General features: G+C 37.2%; 1 protein-coding gene across 1 annotated transcript in view; it reads right to left on the reverse strand.

Annotated features, from left to right (window-relative positions):
• The window catches only part of COL28A1 (collagen type XXVIII alpha 1 chain), a 171,076-nt gene that overhangs the window by 85,440 nt on the left and 61,196 nt on the right, over positions 1–24,440 (reverse strand). The window contains exons 15-21 of the mRNA XM_059171208.1: positions 23,385–23,453; positions 21,306–21,374; positions 17,438–17,506; positions 15,976–16,044; positions 6,548–6,619; positions 5,749–5,817; positions 2,980–3,051 (exon numbers count right to left, since the gene is read on the reverse strand). Of these exons, the coding sequence (XP_059027191.1) occupies positions 2,980–3,051; positions 5,749–5,817; positions 6,548–6,619; positions 15,976–16,044; positions 17,438–17,506; positions 21,306–21,374; positions 23,385–23,453 (489 nt within the window). The remainder of the gene's footprint in view (positions 1–2,979; positions 3,052–5,748; positions 5,818–6,547; positions 6,620–15,975; positions 16,045–17,437; positions 17,507–21,305; positions 21,375–23,384; positions 23,454–24,440) is intronic.

Genomic DNA, 24,440 nt, shown 5'->3' on the forward strand with positions numbered 1-24,440 from the left:
ATAGAAATGTATTTCCAGCCTTTTAAAATATTATGACCTGTTTCACAGACCAATGTGAAAATATTTGAACATTTTTGCTAAATCACTGCTAAAGTTTTTGATGATGAACATTTCAGGGCCTTTAATAAATGCACTCAATTAGTTTCTCAATATTAGGAAATTTTTATCCCTTGTGCATTCTTTTATTAGTTAATAAAATTATGCAATTCATGGTGCTTCCTTTTTGTATTGCATGTCAGGAAACTCAGAGGGAAATGTTTGTTCAATTATAACCGTTTTCTTCAACATAAGTTCTTGGGTATACTTGGTAAGTAAATAATGTTTCCTGTAGTTCCTTCTAACCTTTTCCTTTGTTATTTTATTTTAAAACCCATAGTATATCCGTCTTCCATTGTATCTTAGCTCATATCACTTTTTTAGAACTAGGGAGTTTATGGTAAAAACGATGGAATTTTGAATTTAAAAATGTCGTGTGTGTGTGTGTGTGTGTGTGTGTGTATTGAGTCTCAAGAAAGACTCAAACAATATCTCTGTCCCATCTGGTTCTGGACCAGTGATCCTCAAATCATCAGAGGAATTTGATAAAATATAGGGTCAGGTCTCAGCCCCAGAGATTTTAATTCCATAGGTCTAGGAGCTGGGCCCAGGAATATGAGTTTTATGAGGCCTCTCTGGAAATTCTGATATAGGTACAATTATCTCACTTCAAGACACTATCCAAAGCAATTGTCATTAAAAAAGGGTACACACAACCACAGGTGTTCAAAATGACCCATTTGGGATACTAGAAGAAAATATTAGGGCTTCATTATAAATTTTTTCTCTTCTAAATTTTCAACTATTTATGTAAATTTCATGGCATATTATTATAGTTTATGAGTTAAAACTACAATTAAAGAATAAACCTATATTGAAGTGTTGTCAAATTTATTTTGACTAGTTAGGGATTTGTTATCAATTAGTTTGGAAACTACTGATGTAGGACAGGTGTGACAAAGTGCCACCTTCAGACTAAATATGGCCCTCTGCCAGGTTTCACACAGCCTTGGGCTAAAAATGGTTTTCATATTTTGTTTTGTTTTTTAAGTAAGCTCCACACCAGTGTGAGGCTTCAACTCATGACCTCAAGATCCAGAGTCACATACTTTACCTACTGAGCCAGCCAGGTGTCCCAATTTTCCGATTTTTAAATCATTGTTATTTAAGTGACCACATAATACCTTCAATTTGGCTCTTTGACCACAAGGCCTGAAATATTATCTGTGCCTTTCCAAGAAATGTGCCTTCCCCTTGCTTTAGAGGCTGAACTGACCTCTGTGGTGGGAGCTGCTCACTTGGCCCCCTCTTTCCTCTGAGAGGGACTCCATCAATCAGACTCTCCCCTAATGACTCTTGCCCTGGACCACAGTCACCTTCACAGCCGAGGCCTCCCACTGTGTTGATTATCCAGTAAGACCCACAGGCTGAGCACCCCAGCCCACCGGGGCTCAGCTCCTGCTACACATGTATGTGCCAAATCTGTAAGGCACTGGCACATGACACAGCCAGGATTCTGGTGACAGATAACCACGCAATTCAATCCTATGGCAAAGGAATAACAGATCTACTTGTTAAAACTCTCATTAAACCAGGTTAACCAAAATTATGCTTTTAGATTTCATCTATTCTACTCTTCTTTTTTTAAAGTCAATTACTTTTTAAAAATATGAAAATATATATAGATAGTATATAATTCTTTTAAAGACCCTTTATTATGTCTATGCTTTAAAATATGGCAGTTCTTCATCAAAAAAGCTTTATTTCAAAATACAGGAAAATACTATTTGAAGAAGAGAGTAAGATATAAGGAATAACTGTTGTTATTAATACTGATATAACACTTTCCTTATATAATGGCATTTCTCATCTTGTGCTCCTTGAATTACCTGTAGCACGGGACGCTTATTTAAGAAACATACAGGACGCTTATTTAAGAAACATAGATTTCTAGGACCCACCAACTTTCTAAAATCCCACTGTCTGGGCATGGCGCCAAGAAATACCGATTTGTAACAAACTCCCAGGTGATACTGACAGACACTGAAGCTTAATGGCTTGTGGACAGGGGGTGATTTGTTTTCTACCTGCTCTTTTCTTGCCGGTACTGTTTTTGTACATTTGTTTGTCTCTTTAATAGTCCTTCAACATACTCCATGTCTCCTTACAATTAGCATCTTCCTAGAAGCCTGAACTCTCTTAGGTTTGCAATGTCTGTTTCCTGACACATCCAGATGACCTCAATATTCTCTTTGGCTAAGTCAGGACACACACCTGATTGCCTATCTTGCAATTTGCTTTACTTCATCCTCAGCATCTGGTCCTGGTCGGGTCATAGATCCCCTACTTTTCACTGCACAGTAATAATTTTTTTTTTCCCTCTCTAAATAGCTTCATGTACTGAACACTTGCTATGTGCCAGGAACAGTGCTCAGTGCTTTATTAACTCTTTCAGTCTTTACAGACATCCTGGGAAACAGACACTGTTATTGCTTTCTATTGAGGTGGCTGGTCCCAAAAGGTTCCAGGTACAACAGGAAAAGCCTACTCTCCTGCATTCTGAAGCCCTGCTCATCACCACCCCCACCTTGCCTCTCAGTCTGGAACCATGTTGTTATTTCACAAAACAAAATGGAAGAGAATCAGTACCTCCGACAGTCTTAACTTTACCCCAACTTCTGAATATTTGGTGGTCACTTGAAAGAATGGACATACAGAAGGTCTCTATGTATCATAAATGCTTCAGTGAAGATCACATATTTTATGGACTCTTTATTCCATTCTGTTTGGCCCAAAATAGTATGTTTTCTAAAGCCTTTTTTTCATTTGGATTTGTTGAGAAGGAACTGGTTGGTCCAATTTGTGGTGGGAAGCTAATGTTCTATTAAACCCAGATGCAATAACAATCTCCCCAAAGCATAAATGAGAATATAAGAAACATACCTTTGGCCCTTCAGGCCCTGGAAATCCCCTCTGTCCTGGATTTCCTTTGCTTCCTTTCTTTCCTTCATCACCCTGACAAAATAATGATAAAAATACAGTTGTATGAACAAGCCCTCCTTGCTCTTAACAGCAACCCTATCAGGATCATGTTCTCAACTCACACTGATTTCCAAGCCATGTGTCCCAAGTCCAGCTCAGCTGTACAGGATTTGTCAATGTTCTTGAGCAGACTGGATGACTTCAGAATTGTTCAGTCTTTACCACTTATTGAATATGATTCGATTTTTTTTTTTTTAATCTAAGTTCAGTATCTCTTGTTGAGGACTTGAATTGGAATTCCCAGTTCTTTTGCAGCATTGGTTTATTAACACATACTTCTGAGACATTCACAGTTTCAGAAAAGACAGCTAGCTACCTGTGCTTTTTCAGCTTTAATGCTGCTTGAGTTTTAAGACATAAAATGAGATATTTTCCAAGAGCGAGAACAAACGGGCATTTGCCAGAGGGGAGGTGGGTGGCAGGATGGTTGAACTCGGTGGAAGTCATGAAGAGTACATGTATCTCGAGCACTGAGAAATGTGTCAAATTGTTAAATCGCTATATTTTATCCCCGAAATTATTAAGACACTGCATTAATTATACTTGAATAAGAAAAAATTTTTTAATTTTACATCTATAGATTGTAAAGATGGCGACAAGGAAGGGAAGCATGAAAGAGCTAGCTATACTAAATGTTACCACTAAAAAACTCCATATTTTTGAAATCCAGCTCCATTTCTTCCTCACTAAGGAATCTAGCTCTGTCTCCCAAATGAGATCGATAATTTTATTGGTAGAAAGATGCATGGGTATTAACCTGGAGCTCAGTTAAAAACTGCCCCCTGGCTGTTCCTCAGCCTGGTTGTGTAAGCTAGTACTTCCCTGAAGGAATTTTCTTACGTTCCAGCAGAGCCCTCACAGCATTACAAAACTATCCTTAAATCAGGGCTCAACTGCAAGGTAGTATATCCAAATGTGGCTCAAGGAAGGAATAACATTTGGAGGTTTGCTGATGAGGCCATTAAAACCTTTATGACATAAATGACTATCCTACTATTTTCAAACTTAAGCATGCTTCAGAATCATGTGGAGGGCTTGTTAGCCCACAGATCGCTGAGCCGCACATCCACAGTTTCTGATTTAGTAGGTCTGCATTGAGTTCCAAGAATTCACATTTCTGACATGTTCCCAAGGTCATCAGCAAAGCAGATACTCCCTCGAGAAGAAGAGATGAACCCCTACCTATAGATTGTAATTAACTCCCCAAGGTCAAACTAATAAAGAGCAGTGACACAGGTGATTAAAAAAAAAAAACAACAACACAACACTCACATGTTATTGTACCCTTAACTTATCATATCATTATCATCTGCCAGCAGAAGCAAAATCTAACCACAAACTAGTTATTTTCCTCCATTCACTCCCAAACTTAATTTACTGACCTAAATAACCCAGAAGACAACAGTGGGAACCCAGTTAAAGATAATAAAGTGCCTGTGCTGAACTGTAACATATCTGGGCCACATAGTGTCTTCCTATCACTCTTCTCCATAACTTTCCACAGCCACACTCAGAGCTACACATCCAGTGCCCTCTCTTTCCAGCACATTCTCCTTGCTCTGTCGGTAGCATCTGACAACACCGAGTGCTTTCCTCTTGAAACCCTCTCACCTTCGCTTCCCTAACATGGTAACTATTCTGCTTATCTTCATGCTCTTCTGAATATTTTTTTCTCCAACTACTGTACAATGTGGGTTTGAAGACTCAGCTCTCTTTCCCAGAGACATCATTCATTCTTCCAGCTTCAATGATTAACTCCAAGGGGTCTGGTTTCTAAAAGTATATTCTGGAAAACATCAGTTCTCCTGAATGTTAATAGACACACATTTCTAAAAGTATTTTTGGTGGGCATAAAAAAGGTATTCTCTGTCCACGTTCACAAAGAAAAGAGAGGTGGAGGTCTCATAGTCTGATAAATCAATAAAAGGTTTGAAATTCCGCAAACGTATTTAAATGTCAAATTCTCACATTTAAGGTTAAGGACTCAATATTTGCACAAGACATAGACTTCTTAAGCTTTCACTGATCATTTTAATGCAATTATAAATACAACTCTAATAAGTATGCAGATATTATTTTTACTTTGCTCATATATAATTCTGCAGAATCTTTATATGGACACTGATGACTGTACATGAAAACTGCAGGAACATCTGGTATCTTAGAAGCCGTAGGTTATGTCACTAGTGATCTATTAATGAATTTGGATAGTCTGATCTTTATAAAGATCTTATTCAACCAGCATTTCTACGATGTATAAGATAGATGTATGCCAAGTTGTGAAAATGAAACCTCCCTTCGATAAGGTGATATTTCTTATTACTGTGTGAGATACTATAAATATTTGAAGAAAATGTATGGACTTTCAAGGCTCAAGGATATATTTCAAGGCTTCTTTTCTATGTGTTTTAAAATGTCAGTCTGATCATTTATTGAGAAAACCTGTGTTGAACTCTTCCTAGTTGCCGGGTCTTATGATAGATTTTATGATAGATCTTAGGAAAATAAAAATGAATAATACATACTTGCTGTCTTCTGAAAATGCACAAGTTGGAGCCATAATTTTAAGCCAAAAGTAAACATATTAGACATAGCAGGAATAGCAATCAAATTTCTCTTAAACTGTCTCTTGAGCAGTCTGCTTTCCCCAACACCTTGTCAGTTCCATACCTTGGGGCCAGGCTGTCCTTTTCCAGGTGGTCCTTCTGGGCCTCTCATTCCTGGAAGACCTGCTTCTCCCTAAAGGAAATGACACTTATGTGTGAGTGAACTCTCCATGGACAGTTTGTACAAGCCCACCTTGTCTCCTTTTACGGCCAGTGGATTCTCTGCTGAGCCCCTCCAGAATAATGTCTTAAAATTAATTTTGGAGTTAACCAACTTTAATAAATTCATATCAAACTCTAGTTGAGCCCAGAACAGCTGAAATAGGAAAAAGTCCAATTTCTCAGCCAATTTTCAAAGGATAAGCTCACTTTCCTTTGGCTCATAATTCTCATTTGATGGTTTGGTTTAAAAAAAAAATGAGAAAGACCTTCAGCCTTTCCATCTGCTGTTTTTCTCTACTTATCTTGAAAAATGAGTATTTCAAATGTCAACTCGTAATACTTCAAAAAATCATTATAATTACTTCCTGAATGGATTTACAGACTTTCTTTTTGGAGGGCAAAAAGTGTTTTTCTCAAGATTTTAATTAAAGTGCTTTCTAGGAATCACAAAGGGACTAGGTCACTGGAGAATGCCGTGGTTGAAATGCCAGAGAGAAAGTAGAGAGCATGAGACACTATTCGGCCATTAAACTGGTGCTTTTTCTCTCTAAAATAAGTAAAAAAGGAAACTTAAGAGTTGTGAGATGTTTGCTTAAAATGACTAAGTTTGTCCTGGATGGTCTAATTTGAAATCCTGTGGGACCAAGTTATCAGTGAGGTTCCACAGTTTTCACTCCAGTAACATGAAAAACAAGTGTTACCTTCTTCCCTGCAGCTCCATCCTCTCCGGGTACTCCTGGTTGTCCTGGGAGCCCTATGGAGCCTGGCTCCCCCTGGTGGATAAGCAAAGATTTTAATTTAATTTTTTTAAAAAAATTTTATAAACATATAATGTATTTTTAGCCCCAGGGGTACAGGTCTGTGAATCACCAGGTTTACACACTTCACAGCACTCACCATAGCACATACCCTCCCAATGTCCATAACCCCACCACCCTCTCCTGATCCCCCTCCCCCCAGCAACCCTCAGTTTGTTTTGTGACATTAAGACTCCTTGATGGTTTGTCTCCCTCCCGATCCCATCTTATTTCATTTATTCTTTTCCTACCCCCAAACCCCCCACGTTGCATCTCCACTTCCTCATATCAGGGAGATCATATGATAGTTGTCTTTCTCCGCTTGACTTATTTCGCTAAGCATAATACCCTCTAGTTACACCCACGTCATCGAGAATGGCAAAATTTCACTTCTTTTGATGGCTGCATAGTATTCCAGTGTGTGTGTGTGTGTGTGTGTGTGTGTGTGTATCTCCACATCTTCTTTATCCATTCATCTGTTGATGGGCATCTAGGTTCTTTCCATAGTTTCGCTATTGTGGACATTGCCGCTATAAACATTCAGGTTCACGTGCCCCTTCAGATCACTACATTTGTATCTTTAGGGTAAATACCCAGTAGTGCAATTGCTGGGTCATAGAGTAGCTCTATTTTCAACTTTCTGAGTCACCTCCATGCTGTTTTCCAGAGTGGTTTCACCAGCTTGCACTCCCACCAACAGAGTAGGAGGGTTCCCCTTTCTCCACATCCTTGCCAGCATCTGTCATTTTCTGACTTGTTAATTTTAGCCATTCTGACTGGTGTGAGGTGATATCTCATTGTGGTTTTGATTTGTATTTCCCTGATGCCGAGTGATATGGAGCACTTTTTCATGTGTCTGTTGGCCATCTGGATGTCTTCTTTGCAGAAATGTCTGTTCATGTCCTCTGCCCATTTCTTGATTGGATTATTTGTTCTTTGGGTGTTGAGTTTGAGAAGTCCTTTATAGATTTTGGATACTAGCCCTTTATCTGATATGTTGTTTGCAAATATCTTCTCCCATTCTGCCAATTGTCTTTTGGTTTTGTTAACTGTTTCCTTTGCTGTGCAAAAGCTTTTGATCTTGATGAAATCCCAATAGTTCATTTTTGCCCTTGCTTCCCTTGCCTTTGGAAATGTTCCTAGGAAGAAGTTGCTGCGGCTGAGGTTGAAGAGGTTGCTGCCTAAGCAAAGATTTTATTTCCTAGAAATTCATATTTATCTGTAAGTGTCATATTTATTGTGATTTAAATTCATACTTATGCACCACCATTTTGAGGTACTTGCCAATGGAGTGTATCTTACAGTATTTGGACCAGTCTATTAGTGGAGAAATCTGAGTAGTAGCCAGTAGTAGTTAAACTCTTTGACCTTGGGCAAGTTACTTAATCTCTTTGGATCTCAGTTTTGGAATATGTTCTTTCGGGTTGAACTGAAAACTCAAAAATGGGATGTTGAAGTTCTAACCACTGGTACCCGTGAATGTGACCTCATTTGGAAATAGGGTCTTTGTAGACATAACCAAGATGAGATGATGAGAGTAGGCTCTAATTCAACATGACTGCTGTCCTTATAAAAATAAAAAGAAGCAAACAGGAGCATTTGGGTGGCTAAGTGGGTTAAGCTTCTGCCTTCATCTCAGGTCATGATCTCAGGGTCCTGGGATGGAGCCCCACATTGGGCTCTCTGCTCAGGGGCGAGCTTGCTTCCCCCTCTCTCTCTGCCTGCTGCTCTGCCTACTTGTGATCTCTCTATCTGTCAAGTAAATAAATAAAATCTTTTAAAAAGAAGAAGAAGAAGCAAACATTGGGGCACCTGGGTGGCTCAGTTAGTTAAGTATCTGCCATCAGTGCAGATCATGATCCCAGAGTCCTGGGATCAAACCCCACAGGAGGGAGTCTGCTTCTCCTTTTCCCTTTCCCTCTGCCTGCTGCTCCCCATACTTGTGCTTTCTCTCTCTGTTGAATAAATAAATCTAAAAAAAAAAAAATGCATTTGTTACAAAAGAAGAAGAAGAAGCAAAAGCCATGTAAAGGCAGACACATGGAGTGGGGGACTCCATGTGACAGCAGAAGAGTAGCTACAAGCCACAGAATGCCAAGCATGGGGAGCTAGCACCAGAAGCTAGGGAGAGGCAAGGAAAGATTCTTCCCTACAGGTTTTAGAGAAAGCATGACTCTGCAAACACTTTGATTCTCCACTTCCTCTGGAATTGTGACATGACGAATTTCTGCTGTGTTGCACCACAGTTTGTGATTCTTTGTTACAACAACCCCAAGAAACTAACATAGAAGTGCAATGTCAAATCTGATACTCAGTCATGCTACTTGATTTCAAGTTCATTTGTATTTAAGAATATGCCCTGTAAAGTGTTTGGAGATGACATGTGCTACTTTCTAACAGTGCCAGAGTATCCTTACTGTATTTATTAAGAGCAAAAAAAAAAGAGAGAGAGAGAGAGAGAGTGAGAGAAACTAGTGAAAATAAAAAGAACAGTAAACCTAAAAATAAGTAGAAGGATATGGTGAAGATGAGAGCAGAAAGTAATAAATTTGAAAACTGAAAATAAGAAAAGTAACAAAATTAAAGAGTAGTATCTTTAAAAAACTAATAAATAAACCTCTAACAGGAATTACAAACACTAAAAAAGAAAAGTCCCAGATAAATGCTATTAAGAATTAAAGGGAAATATAAGCATATACATAGTAAAGATTTTTTAAAATCATAGAAAATTTCTGTGACAATTTCAATTGGGGAACGTTAATAAATAACTTTTAAGAAAAATGTGAATTACTTAAATGACATAAGGAGAAATGGGCAAGCTAAATAAACCAGAAGCATTGAAAAATTGAATCAGCAATCGAAAGTCTCTAATTTCCTCTCCTTCCAAGATCACAGGCTCTGCTGGTTCCACAGGCATGCCTTACAAATTCTTTATTCTTTGAAGAACAGGTATTCCCTATCATACAAATAGTTCCAAAAAACAGTAAAAGAGGGAAGTCTACCCAATTTATTTCATGAGGTTAACAAAAGTTCAATTAAAGTCATACAATAGTAGGACAAGGAAACTAAATTGTAGATCAGACTACCCATGAATGTAAATATCATGTAAGTTTCTCGTCAAGTGGAGGAATGGGGACCAGATTCAATTTCTTCCCTGACACACCTAAAAACCAAACAAAATACATGAAACAATATCTTTCAAGACACTAGATACCAAGTAATGAAGGATAATAATACCTGGGGTCAGGGAAACAAATCAGGTAAATACTGTAATTTCCCTAATTTACTGACTGGGTAGAGTTTCCCGGCCATGGTGCAGGAAGAGAGAACCCAGGGAAAGTTCAGAAATCTCTCCAGTTTAAGGAGACAAAGGTAGGAATCTAGATAAGCCAGGTATCAAAAATTCACGGACTAGATTACCTAATATGAAGAAGGTACACAGAGAGACCGGTGATGCTCTGATGAGTATCCCCCTCATGTAGTCAAGTAAATACTGTTCGGCACAGTGCAAAGAAACTATCCAATACCCAGAAAACAACCCACTGGCAACAGGCCAGAAATAGCACCCACTTCCAGTGACAAGAAAGGAAATCTCACAATTCTGAGGGCATAGATTAGAGTTCTAAGAAATGTCTTGCTTCAGTAGTCAAGAAAAATTAACCCAAGACCGAATGCTCTTATCTAAGGAAAATTAAAAGCAAGACCAAGAGGTGCAAACTGTTTTCAAGTGACTTAAAAAAATCCAGGAACAAGGACATGTAAAGAAATACAAAGTTATATGTAGCAATATAAAAATGTTTAACCCCCCAAAAGGTAAAAATCCACAAATTTGGCATCTTGCCAAAAATTATCAGAAATTCAATGAAACTGGAAAAAAAATTACCAAGAAAATTATAGGTGATAGAAGAGTAGAAAAGAACCCTAAATGTTATTGTACTGCATTCATATGTTCCATATGTTCAAGAAACCAGAGGAAAGTTGAGATATATTAAATAGAGACATGAAGTTATAGAAAGATACGAATTGAACTTCTAGAGTTGAAAATTGCAAAGTATGAGATAAACCATACCCTGGATGAAATTAAAAGAAAATTAGACATCATAGCAGATTAATGAACTGAAAAAATACAGCAATAAAAAAAATTTAAAATGAAACAGAGAGAAAAGAGACCAAAAAAGAATGAGCAGAATATCAGTGAAGCAGCCAAATTTAAATAACATGGCATTGTCTGGGGGAAGGCAGAGAGTGGGAAATATTTCAAGAAACAATGGCCTAATATTTCCAAATTTGATGAAATCAATAACCCACAGATCGAAGAAAATTAATGAATCCTGAGCACAAGAAGTATGAAGGAAACAAAAGTAAAGGTACATTATAATCACATGGTGTAAAACTAGTGATACAGAGAAAATCTCAAAGGTAGCCAGACATAAACAAGTAGGGAAATGAATGTGCAGATTCTAATGGATTTCTCATCAGAAACAATGCACGTGAGAAGAAAGTGGAACAACATTTCAAACATAGTAAAAGAAACAGGAAAAACAAAAGAAAGAGAAAAAACAGAACAAAAACAGCCATCAACCCAGAATTCCATACCCAATGAAAATACAGACAAAATAAAGAGTGTTTTGGAAACGAATTTGACAATTTCTTGAAAAGCTAAATAGATACCTACCATATGACCCAGCCATTTCACTTCTAGGCACTTACCCCCAAAACTGAAAACCTATGTCCATACAAAGACATGTACATAATTGTTCAAAATAGCTTTATAATATCCCAAAGCTGGAAACAATCAAATTTCCCTCAACATAGGAATGGATGAACAAATGTTCCTACAGTGGAATACTATTCAGCAATAAAAAGAACAATAACAAAAAAGCTATCCTAAATGTTAAACATGGGCCACAAAGTAATTTTTCTGAGTAAAAGAGAAGACAGAAAAAAAAAAAAGATTATTTGACACGTTATTCCTCTTGCCTAAAATTCTAGGAAATACAAATGAATCTATAATGACATAAAGCAGACCAATAGTTACCAGAGATTGCAAAGCAGATCAGTAGAAGTTAGGGAGAAATGGAAGGATGGTATTACAAAGGGACATACAATAATTTGCTGCGGGGGAGATGATGGATACTTTAATTATTTGGTTTTGGTGATGGTTTCAAGAACATATATACACATATATGTTTTATCAAAGCGTACACTTTAACCATGTGCTTGTACTGTATGTCAACCACATAATAAATAAAATTATTTAAAATGGAAACAAAAGTCCTGAATAAAAGATTAGTCGATTAAGTTGCTATCATAAAAAAGTTATATATCATGACCAGTTGGGTTCATCTCAAGAATGCCAGGAAGGTTCAACAACTAAAAATTTTGGAAATGTTAGTATGCCATTATGAACAAGTTAAAAGGGAAACATAAAACAATTATCTTAGTGGATGCAGAATCGGATAAGATCCAATACTCATTTATAAGTAATAAGAAACTTTTGGTCCAATTGAAGCAGTAGGTAATTATCTTAACCTAATAGAGGTTGTCTAGCAAAAACCTACAGCAAATGTTATACTTAAAAGTGAAATTTTAGGAGCACCTGGGTGGCTCATTTGGTTAAGCATCTGCCTTTAGCTCAGGTCATGATCTTGGGGTCCTGGGATCGAGCACTGCTTCAGGCTCCCTGCTCAGCAGAGAATCTACTTGTCCCCTTCCCCTCCTCTCTGAATGTGCTCTTTCTCTCTCACTCTCTCAAATAAATAAATAAAATATATATTTTTTTTAAAGTGAAATTTCAGAAGCACTTCCTTTGAAGTCATTTCTTTTAAGCATTGCACTGGAGATCATAGCACTGTAAAATTTAAAAAAAAATAAGAAAAAACTAAAAAGAAAACAGCTTTTTATTTTCACACAATATGTCTATGTACACAGGGAATAAAAAAGATAGACTTTACAAACAATTATAAATAATAAGAGATATTATCAGCTACCTGAATACAAAAATCAATATACCAAAACAAATCAAAACCCCACCATGAACAAAATACTTCCCCTAACAGACCTGCAATAGTTAATTAAAAGATGTAGAAAAAGAAGCAAAAAATGGCAAAAAATTTCTCCAGTGTACCTTTTTAACTGAAAAACTAGAAGATCTTTGTGGATAAAATGACAAATATTTTCCTGAAAAATTAGTTTTATGCTGTGGTTTGAAAGACTCAATATTTAATCTAAAGATTCAATGCAATCCCAAGAGTATATCCCAATGGGATATTCCATCAGATTTGACAAGTCAATCCTAAGAGCAGTATGTTAGAGTCAAGAGTAACCAGGAAAGAAGTTGAGAGTATTTTTCCCTATTGATGATAAAACTTATTACAAATCTATCATAATCAAGACAAAGAAATCATAGCACTGAAAGACATAAATAGAAAATGGAGCCAAAAACAGAGCTCAGGCATGGATCCTCACACATAGAGAAGCTTGATGTACAACAGTGCAGCAAGGATGGACTATTCAGTAACCTGCACAGGGACATCTGGTTGTCCATCTGGGTAAAAAAAGGTCACTATGTTATACCAAATGCAAAAAAGAAACAGTAAGTGGACTAAAGACCTAAACATTAAAAAGCAAAAACCCCAAATTTTAAGAAGAAAATATATGAGTATCTTTATGACTTTGGAGCCAACAAATGTCTAAATAATATTTAAAAAGCTCAGACCATAATCGGATAGAAATACATCAGAACTGACAACTTTTGTATAGTAAAAGGTACCCTAAGTAAAAAAGACAAGCCATAGCCCGGGAGATATCTGCAAGTAACAAAGGATTAATACCCAGATATAGAAAGAACTTTAATAAGAAAGGAAGGCCAAACCTAAAAAAAGAATGAATATTTACAGGAATTTGCGAAAGAGAAAAGCTGAAAGTCCATTAAGCGTCCAAAAACTGTTCAGTTACCAGGGAATAGAAATTAAAATAATGAGATGTATTTTACATGCTTCATATTGGCAAGAAAGTAGAGAAAGGAACATTTTCACATACTGTTAGAAGGAGGATGAATGGGCAGAACCATTTTACGCATTGTCTACTTTGGACAGGATTTTCATGGTATCAAAATTGGAAAATTGCCCATACCCTATGATCTTTCAATTCTACTTGTAGCATCTATCACCAGCTAGTGAGAGAAACTTGTAGTCTGACTTACACAAAAGGAAACTCATAGAATGTTTATGGCAACATTGTTGGCAAACGCAAAAAATGGGAAGCAATTTAAACGTCCATCGATAGGAAAATGGATAAATTTTAAATGAGATTTTTATACAATAGACTACCATAGAGCAATGAAAATGAATGAAATAAAGGTGTATGAAGGGTGCCTGTAGCTCAGTTGGTTAAGCAACTCCCTTCAGCTCAGGTCATGATCCTGGAGTTGCAGGATGGAGTCCCCCATCAGGCTCCCTGCTCAGTGGGGAGTCTGCTTCTCCCTCTGACCCTCTCTCCTCTCATACTCTCTCTCCCTCTCTCAAATAAATAAATAAAATCTTTTTGGGGTGCCTGGGTGGCTCAGTGGGTTAAAGCCTCTGCCTTCAGCTCAGGTTATGATCCCAGGATCCTAGGATCGAGCCCCGCATTGGGCTCTTTGCTCAGCAGGGAGCCTGCTTCCTCCTCTCTCTCTGCCTGCCTCTCTGCCTACTTGTGATCTCTATCTGTCAAATAAATAAATAAAATCTAAAAAAAAAATTTTTTTTAATAAAATCTTTTTAAAAAAGGTATATGAAAACAAGACATGAGGCTGAAAATAAATATAAGGCAGAGTGATGCATTATGTAAAGTTTAAGAACTTTAACACACAAAGGCCATATGTAGCTTATGGATAAAAACATACATGGGAAAATTATAAAAGCATCAAAAGAATGATAAACACCCAAATCGTGGTAATAATTATGTCTGGTGAGGGAGCACAGGGTCATGGGTGGCAGAAGCAGAGGCAGAGCCTCTAGCTATATCTGCAATGCTTTTTAGAAAAATAGCTAGAATACACATGGCAAAATGTCAACATATGATAAAGCTAGCTGTGGAATATATGGGGGTCTTCGTGCTTTCCTCCACGCTATTAGGTATGTTTGAAATATTTCGTTTTCTAAAGTCAGAGAAGCTTACAATTACACATCTAGTTAATGGCAAAACTGGAATTTAGGATTAGGTAGTCTAATTGCTGAGCCTTACTATCCTATGTTGTTTCTCTGAAATCGGCACACATATGACAACATATGTGTGCATATGTATACGTACACTGAATATATGTACAGTGACATATATGTCATAGTTAGCATATTACATGGCACATCAAAACCAATAGTAACAGCTATTATTACTATTTATTACTATTTATATTAGTATTTGTTATTTATATTAGTAATTATATTATATTATTATATATAATAATATAATATTATAATATTATAATTATATTATAATTTATAATATATGTTTTATGCACATGTAACATGTCTATTCTTCTTTAACAGCCACACCTGTTAAAAGACACAGGTGAAAATAATCCTAATAATGTATTTTGCTTACCTCAGTAAGTCTGAAATGATGTCATTTCAGTATGTAACCAATCTGCAAATGTACTAGGGATGTAGTTCACATTGTTTGTGTCGAGCTCTGTAATCAAGCGTGTGTTTCACGCTAACCATGCATGTCACTTCACTCTTGTCACATTCCTGGCATTCAGTAAACACATGTGGCTGGTGGCTCCAATGTTGGGCACTGCATTTCTTGAGTGATTAGTAAGATGAAAAGTATTGCAGAAAACATGCCAGTTGAGGTGAAGGGCAAAAGCAAAGGCAAGAGCATGCTGAGATTAAAAAATCACTGTGTCACGGGAATGGGGGAGACTTACTTTAGGTTTAGGGAACAATTTTCTGAGTAGGCAGCTTTTGAGCTGAGACCTGAAACGTGAGCCCACCGCAAAGCAAAACAAGGGAAGGACTGTTTGCTGAACTCCTACTGTGCTAGGTGCTCTGTTTTATAATATGCAGACAAGAATGTTCTTAAAGAATTGCTCTGTGTCAAAAGAGGGCCTTTGATCCTAATAAATATATGAATAAAATCCAGTAGCAGTTCTCAAAATAAACTAAGATTTTTGATTCTTCTTAAACAATAAGAGTTACACAGAGCATCAAACCCTTTTCTGAATAAATATTCTTCTCTGATGAAATAACAGATGACACATGCATGACCTGTATTGCATTTGGATACCAACGAAACTTTACATAATATAACGTAAGTTATCTAATTGTTTCTGATCTGTATGGTCAGCTCACCTTTGGGCCTTGTACTCCAACTCCCACTGGTCCTCTAGGTCCTGTAGCTCCTGTCTGGCCTACTTCTCCCTAGTGAGGAAAGAGTATTTAAAGAGATGTCATTATAGCAACAAAATAAAAATAACATATTCCTGCCTTAAGAGCTAAGCACTCCCTTGTATCAACAAAATAAGATAAAACCAAGCTTTATGTGCTCAATTCATATATATAAGTTCAAATATGTACATAATAGATAGATGTTAATTATATTACTGATATTAATACTCATTATATATAGTAATATAAAATATGAAAAAATATTTTAATATATATTATTTCAGTATATGTCTGTTTATAATTCAAATATATGTATTTGCCTAATATATTATTTCAGTATATGTCTGTTTATAATTCAAATATATGTTTTTGCCTAACATCCCTTCAGGTGGATGGAGTTTTACCAGATTTGGAATATATAACGGTCTGGCTTAAAATATAGGCTAGGTAGAGGCACCTGGGTGGCTCAGTTAGTTAAGCATCTGCCTTCAACTCAGGTCATGATCTCAGGGTCCTGGGATCGAGCCCCATGTCAGGATCCTTGTTCAGTGGGGAAACTGCTTCTCCCTCTCTCTCTCTGCCCCTCCTCCAACTTGTGCTGTCTCCCCCCCCCCCACCAACCTCACTCACTCTCTCTCTCTCAAATAAATAAATAAAATCTAAAAAGTTATACATAGGCTAGGTAGCATACTCAAAAGGTGTAGGGCACCTGGAAGATAGGCAATTATATCCCACAACAACTGAAATTGACACATGAGAAATCAGAATGACTGCAAATCAAGAGCACTATCATAAGCAGAGAAAAACCCAAGCTTCCAATGATGAGCCCAATGCAAAAACCTCAAGGACAGTAACTTTCTGCTGCTGAACTACTTCTTGCACTGCTATCCCTAAGGAGTATGCTGGAAGGTGACTACAGTCAGGGTAGTATTTATTTCACAATGGTTAGTGATCATTTGAAGCAGCATTAAGGACAGTTTGTTAAATAAGAAGAGCCATGCCTCTTCCTAGGGGATAAATAATGGTTTTAATTTAGGACATAAGATGATTCCCACATTCAGAGAGATTTTTCTTTATTTTTGACTCCATCTCTTTAATTAAATGTGTCAGGAGGTAGGCCAACTGTGGGACTGTTGGTGAGAACGGGTTAGCCAGCCCATAGGTAGCTTCTACTTCGAGAAGAGGGTCTCTTGAAACAAATAAAGAAAACAATAAATTAAGATTGTCTAAATAAATGCTTCCAAAAGTGTAAAGACTATATATTACATTAACTAAACCACCAAAAATATTAGTACCATTTGCATTTAGTAGAAATCTGATTTTTAAGTTCATTTTATCTGCTACTTTCCCAATGCACAAGCTACTGGCCAGGAAATAGCAACTAGACCATAGATATATTAAACTCTACTCCCATTCTGAAATTTACCTTGGAACCAGGCAAGCCTTGTCCTGGAGGTCCTTGTGGACCAGGTGGACCCATAGGACCCTGGATTCCCTTTAAAATAAAATGTTTAAAAAATAGCATTAGTGAAATTAAGAAATTTGGATAAAAGTGGTTTCAGACCCTTTAAAGTGAAAATGGAATTCACATCCCAACATATATTAGTCATACTCGGTATTTGTTGAATGGCATGGCGGAGGCTGCTAGTAGAACCATAATATGCATTCTCCCCTTCTTCCATAGTAAGAGAATTGCAGCTCACCTGCATAGCTGCCTAGAATAATGACCATGTTTTCCAGTTCCTGGTGTAGCCAGGTGTTACCAAATGGACTGGATTCAAGCCACTGGGATACAAACGGAAGTGATGTGTGCAATTGCTGATTCATGATAAAGGAAGAGGCATGCATTTCCCTCCCCTATTCCCCTTCCCCAGTGGCTGAAGTGAAGACACAGTGGCTATTCTGGATCATGTGGGTGAGGAAAACACCCTGAGAAGGACAGACACCCAAGAATGAAGACAGAACCTCTGAAGACCCCGATGAACAGGGACACCATGCCAGCTTGGAGTTCCGAATCAGACAAAATTCCTTCTCGTTAACCTATTTCACATTTTAGTCCCATGCAGGCAAACCTATAGTCTAGCTGTCTCAATCACAATATGTAAGGATGTTAAATCAAAGGTTTGATCTTAGGTTCTAAGAATCAATAGTCTGTAGACACCAGACTAAAGAATGTCCAAACACTAGATTCCCACATTGTGGGTAAAAAAGGGGAAGGAGATAGGATTAATAAGTTCTTCTTTGGAGAAAGTAATCTTATGAAGAGTTTTCTTTGAAGAAAATGGGAGGGGTTTGGGTTGTTTCTCTCTTTACTGCATTCTAGAAAGAGTTTCGGTGAAGCCACTTATTGGCTTTGATTTCTGCCTTGGCAACACAAGGGACCTGTGTCTGACTCACACCTGTGAAAGCTAAAATGGATGGTGATGGCCCAGAGAGGGCTGGGGTTGGATCAGCCCATCTATCCAGGGTTGGTTAGGGCAAAGGCCATGCAAGGTTTTTTTTCTGTGGACTAGATATACTCTAGGTGAGAGACAGGGTTGGCCTGGAATCATTTGGAATCCTGTCCAAGAGGACCTGGAGGAGCAGTGGAATTCCAACAGAGAGAATCGGTGTAGAATAGGCTGCCAGAAAAACAGAGGCTGATGGGGAGAAACAGCTGGAGGAAGAGAGTCTATCATCCATGTCCCAAGAGTGGCAGTCACAGGAGCAATGTAGGAGCCCCACAAGGAAACTCACTGTCAAACATCTGTCAAGACTAGAGGATCCAAAGCCGTATGACAATAGATAAGCCAAGAAAGAACCTCCCCCTCTACTCTCATCCTTGATTTGACCTGGCAGGGATGAGAAACACATTCCTTCCCATGGACTGCTGGTTCTCCCTATAAGTCATACCAGATAAATGAAGATTTAAAGGAAAGTTAATATATTGATTAGATAATTTTTATTATACAATTGAAACCATGAGTTACAACTTAGAGGTGACACTATAACTTTTTATTAACGAGTGTGTAACTCGTTAATATTTTCTTCCTGCAGGAAGAAAAAGAAAAAACTTTCCCCCCTGAAAAATATTTAAAGGGTTGATGAGGAAAGACTAAAATTTTATTTTGCTCACACCCCACAAGCCATGATTGTGTAAATAATGGTGACAGATACACGATTATTTTATTACAAGTGATATCCCCTTTTTTCCAGCGGGAAGATACAACTGTTTGTTTACTTTTTAATTATAAATATCATTTTCTCTGGTTAATGAAGGTGAAGCAGTCTAAACAGTTTAATAAAGCTAAGGTTATTATGAGAAGGAATCATAATGTTGTTATTAGAAAAAATCTTTTACAATCATCTGTAAGTAACATGATACATAACAAGGAACCAAAAAAATTCAGAGATCCATGTATATATGTGTGCACACATGTAAATGTGGTCATTTGTATTTTCACTCCAATTTATAACAGAGTTGAAGTGGTCAAGCCTCCAAACATTTCATGAAAATCTACAGGCCCCTTGAGGCATGTTAACAACATGTTCCTGAAAACAGGAGCTCCCCCAAAACAGATGAGTGGGGGAAATCATTTCTGTAAGAGAATTAGGAAGATCTAATAACAACAGTAATTCAATGGGTAAACATGTCAAATTAAGGATAAGAAGAAAAATGAATAACTATATAAATAGAGGTTACATTTAAGTAGGAATTAATCATCTGTCTTAAAAGGGCAAACAAATTCCTTTCTTGTTCAGAGTAGTTTAGAAATGATGCATTCTATTCAATCTCCTATCCAGTAGGGGTCAGCTCCATATGGTCACGTCTACCTTAAAAATAATTTTCTCCTGGAAATTTGGAGAGGAAAAGGTAAGAAAACAAAAGAAGTCAAAGAGATATTTTTTAAAGCTGAAGAACAACAACCCCCACCAAGAACCAGCATTAAAGGCAACAGGAAGTTGCAGGTGGGAGGTCCAGAATTTGCAGACCATCTGGAAAGATTTGGCTTTCTTTGAACCTCATTTTCAGCCCTATAGTGGTGACTCAGCACCAGGACCACAAGACCTAGGACTGTCCAGCCACTTCCAGGATCAAAATGTAAGCCTGGCTGAAATCAGCAAGCAAACTGCAAAGTCTGAGACTGCCTGGTGCTATACTCAAATCACAATCCTTGTGTAATCGAAATATCCAGCTCTTAATTATTATCTAAACAGTTATATACAGACTTATCTTGGCTTTTCCTGCATCTTAATCCTCCTAATATATTACCACCAGGGTCTCTATCAAGAGAAAGGCAATAGAAAAAGGAGAAATATCCAACTTTGCTGTTGCTTGGACTAACAACAACAACAACACTAATTAATTTCAAGATGGTTAGAAATAAACTCAGAGTTAATGTCAATAATGAGATTTGGAATTATCTCTCTCTCTCTCTCTCTTTTTTTTTTTTTTTAATCTTCTTTTCCCACTGTCCTAGATAAAGGAAGCACTATTCATTCTCTAGCAACAGAATAATTCACACCTTAATCATAAATCTTAGTCAAACTGTCTACTTTCTATGTAGGAGGACAGTCAGCATAAATTTGGATTTGTTCATCACTTTGATTAAACAAGATTCTGTAGGTAGATAGTACTGTTACATTATCTTTATATTATTTAGATCTAACAAAATTGCCCTTTTCCAAAAGTTATGGTCAGAAGATTTTGGAAGCAGTTGGAACCGTGAGTGTAGAGACATCCTTAGAGAGCTTTCCTTCTTTCTGACTAAGAGAAGCCAATTGTCGTTGATAAACCTTATCTCTGATTTTCTTCTGTTCAGTAACAGTGCCCTTTAAGTTCAATAGTTACCTCTGATTCTGGTGCTTGTTTTAAGTTTAATACTTTTTTTAGATTGGTCCATGACTGGGGGGTGGGAAATACTACTCCCTTGCAATTGGAAGAGAGTGAGATTTAATCATTCGCAAAGCCTTAAGGGGAAAAGACACAAATAAACAGATAAATAAACCACTGCTCCTAAGGAAACCTAAAAATATAAAATCACTCTTAAACTCTTATCCTATTAATTAGGCATGAATGCTAAAAGTCACGGCCCCAAGAAACACATATTTTATTTTTTTAATCTTTGGAAGTTCTAAAAAATAAAATCTCACAGAATCATCTTTTCCTTCCCTACATTCACTTTTGGTTGTATATTCCATTGCAAATTGACTATCAATATACTAATAGGTGTTTGCAGGACTGGATTTCAGTGAACACCAGGACTGGGTCAGAGTTCTCTGTACCGATTGGAAAGAGAGAAAGTTCTGATTACCTGTTCCCCTTGACTCCCGATTCCAGGGATGCCCATTGGTCCCTGGGGTCCCACAGGTCCCAAATCCCCCTGGATAGAAAATAAATCAGAAATATAATAATAAACCTCATTCTTCCATATTTTGCTAATCTTGAATTATGCTAAATTAAAATCTATCTATACCATAAAAGGATTCAACATAAAAAGTTAGAAAGCTCTATTTCTTTACAGTTTGTAGCTCAAGTTTGCCAAAAGAGTGAATGATATTTTCACTGTGTGGTCTTAACTGGTGAATATTTGGACCAGCTTATATTTATCAATCATTTTTCTCAGAAGGACCAAAAATTCCCAAATGGTTGTTATAATGACACAAACACTTCCTATTAGGTTTATAGTAGAAATATTTAAAAGTCTAATATTCATAGGGTCCAAGAAAGTCAGGACTTGAGAGAGAAATGTGTGACTATTTTCTGAATAACTTTTCCCCTCCACATCTTGCTAAAATACAGGTTAAAAATTAAGAAATTATCTAAGGTAAATGCAACAGAATTAAAGAATCTCACCTTTTCCTTCCATGCAAATTTGGGAAACAAAGTGAGAGTTATCAGTAAAAAGAACACTATCATTCATTCATTCTTTGTGTCTTTCAACAAATACTTGCGAGTGCCCATTATGTGCCAGGAAATCTTCCAAATGCTAGGGAAACAACAGTGACCTAAACAGCCAAAAATCTCTCTTCTTACAGAGCTTACATTTTAATAGGAAAAATCAGAAGATGGTAACAAGATAAATAGATAAAATAAGTAATATGTTGAATAAGGATAAGTGCTAAGGAGAACAATAAACCAGGGAAAGTGGAGAAAGCTACAGTTTTGCATAAATAATCCGGACAGGGATGGCCTCACTGAGGAGAGGGAAAGAACCAGGTAGAATCACAGAGGAAAAGCACTTTAAGCAGATCTAACATCCAGTGCGAGAATGACACCTCGCACATCTCAGAACAGCAAAGAGACAAAGAGATGCATGTTTTAATTTTTATATTTTGAAGAAGTTTCCATGCCCAACATGGGGTTTGAACTCACAGCCCTGAGATTAAGAGTCATGTGCTCTACCAACTGAGCTAACCAAGCATTCCAGACATTTAAATGTCAGTTGTATTTAGGCTCCATCAGGATCCATGAACTTGTTCTTAAACAGCTGGACAATAAACATTTTATTCTTGAGCGCCATACTAAGGTCTCTATCATAAGTCATGAACACTGCTTTGGTCAAGCAAAAGCAACCACAGACAATATCTAAATGCACCGATGTGCCTCCATTCTAAAAACACTATTTCTGGGGCACCTGGGTGGCTCAGTGGGTTAAACCTCTGCCTTCGGTTCAGGTCATGATCCCAGGGTCCTGGGATTGAGCCCCATGTCGGGCTCTCTCCTCAGCGAGGAGTCTGCTTCCCCTCCCCGGCCCCTGCCTGCCTCTCTGCCTACTTGTGATCTCTGTCCAATAAATAAATAAAATATTTAAAAAATAAATAAAAAATAAAAACACTGTTTCTAAGAATAACAGCCAGCCCCATGGTTTGCCAATGCCTGGGCTAAATAAATGTTTTTATGAACAAAACCGTATCATTAGATCATACTTCACATAATATTAGAGGAGCCTGGGCTCAGTTTGTTAAGCATTCGACTCTTAATCTCAGCTCATGTCTTGATCTCAGAATCGTGAGTTTCAGCCCTGCATTGTGCTCTCTGCTTAGCGTGGAGCCTGGAGAAGAGAAAGAAAGAAGGAAAGAAAGAAAGGAAGAGAGAGAGAAAGGAAGGAAGGAAGGGAAGAAGGAAGGAGTGAGCAAGCAAGCTGATCCCATCATTAAGTCATGCCCTGGAATATGCCTCTTAGTGTTTTACTTTGTGTCAACCCCAGTCTAAATAAATATCTTAAAAGGAAATATGTGTCAATCCCCAGTCTAAATTAATATCTTAGAAGGAAAAATGTGTGATACGGTCATTAGGCTGAATACAGTCCATAAAATATAAATGCATAAAGAACAATGGATATAAATAATTTTATTGTCATTTTTCCTATTGTATACTCTATATGCAGTACCTTGTCCCCTTTGATTGACAGGCCTTGTAATCCTTGTGGGCCAATTGGTCCTTCAGAGCCTTTTTCACCCTGAAAGTGTGTGAAAGAAATAGCAGCATATTAATTAAAATCAGGATTTAAAAAATAGCTGAAGCATCAAAAGCATCCAAATTCACTGCTCGTTACAAATGGGTAATTCTAGCTGATCCAAACATTTGTTAACTTGCAAAAAATATGTAGTTTTAATACTCCTAGATAGGAAAGAATCTGTCCAAACAGAATACATACACAGCATCACTAAAGTTGGAAAAGAGCTCCATTCCTGATAAAAAAAATCTGGAAGTGGGGAACCTAACTAACCGTATTGTACAACAAACTGAATCAATCCTCCATTTCCTTGACACTGCCTGACTAGATTCCTCACAGAATGAAAACTTCCTCTCATATTAGCATAGGAACTAATACTTGCTAATATTGAGTTACTTACTCAATGTTTTATATCATACTTTATAAATGTTCTTTGAAAATTTGGTTTTAAAACAATTCATAGAAAATCTTCTAGGAAGTTCTCCTAAGTCACACGACCTATGTGAATAGCTCTGGTTGTAATGTAAAACTCAATGAAGTCATGACATTTTGTGCATTTGTGTGAAAAGTAAACCATATAATTAATTAGGAATAGCATTCATTTCATGAGTTTATTTAAACCTAGAGTAAAATCAGAGAACACTTGCAAGAAACCTAGGAAAATGGAAAATATACCTTTAAGTACCTCTTTACTCATAACTTATTCAGTTCGACTCTACATCAATGGAAAGTAACTTCAAATAGCACATAGAGAAAACGCCCATCGACCCTGCTGGATGAGGAATGAAGTATTGTGACTAATGGGTTCTTCTGATAATTACCACAGAGTATAATCACATAAGTCGACCCTAAAGTAATGCTGAATATAATGGATTCTTTCTGTGATGAAATGCTGTGGGTTATTATGAGTGAGACTGTGTCGTTGTGATGTACAGTTGAACCTGTCACTAAGACTCGCCCTCAGTCTGCTTCTTAGTCTTTCATTTATTC

Source organism: Mustela lutreola, chromosome 4, assembly GCF_030435805.1.
Source record: "Mustela lutreola isolate mMusLut2 chromosome 4, mMusLut2.pri, whole genome shotgun sequence".
Taxonomy (NCBI): Eukaryota; Metazoa; Chordata; class Mammalia; order Carnivora; family Mustelidae; genus Mustela; species Mustela lutreola.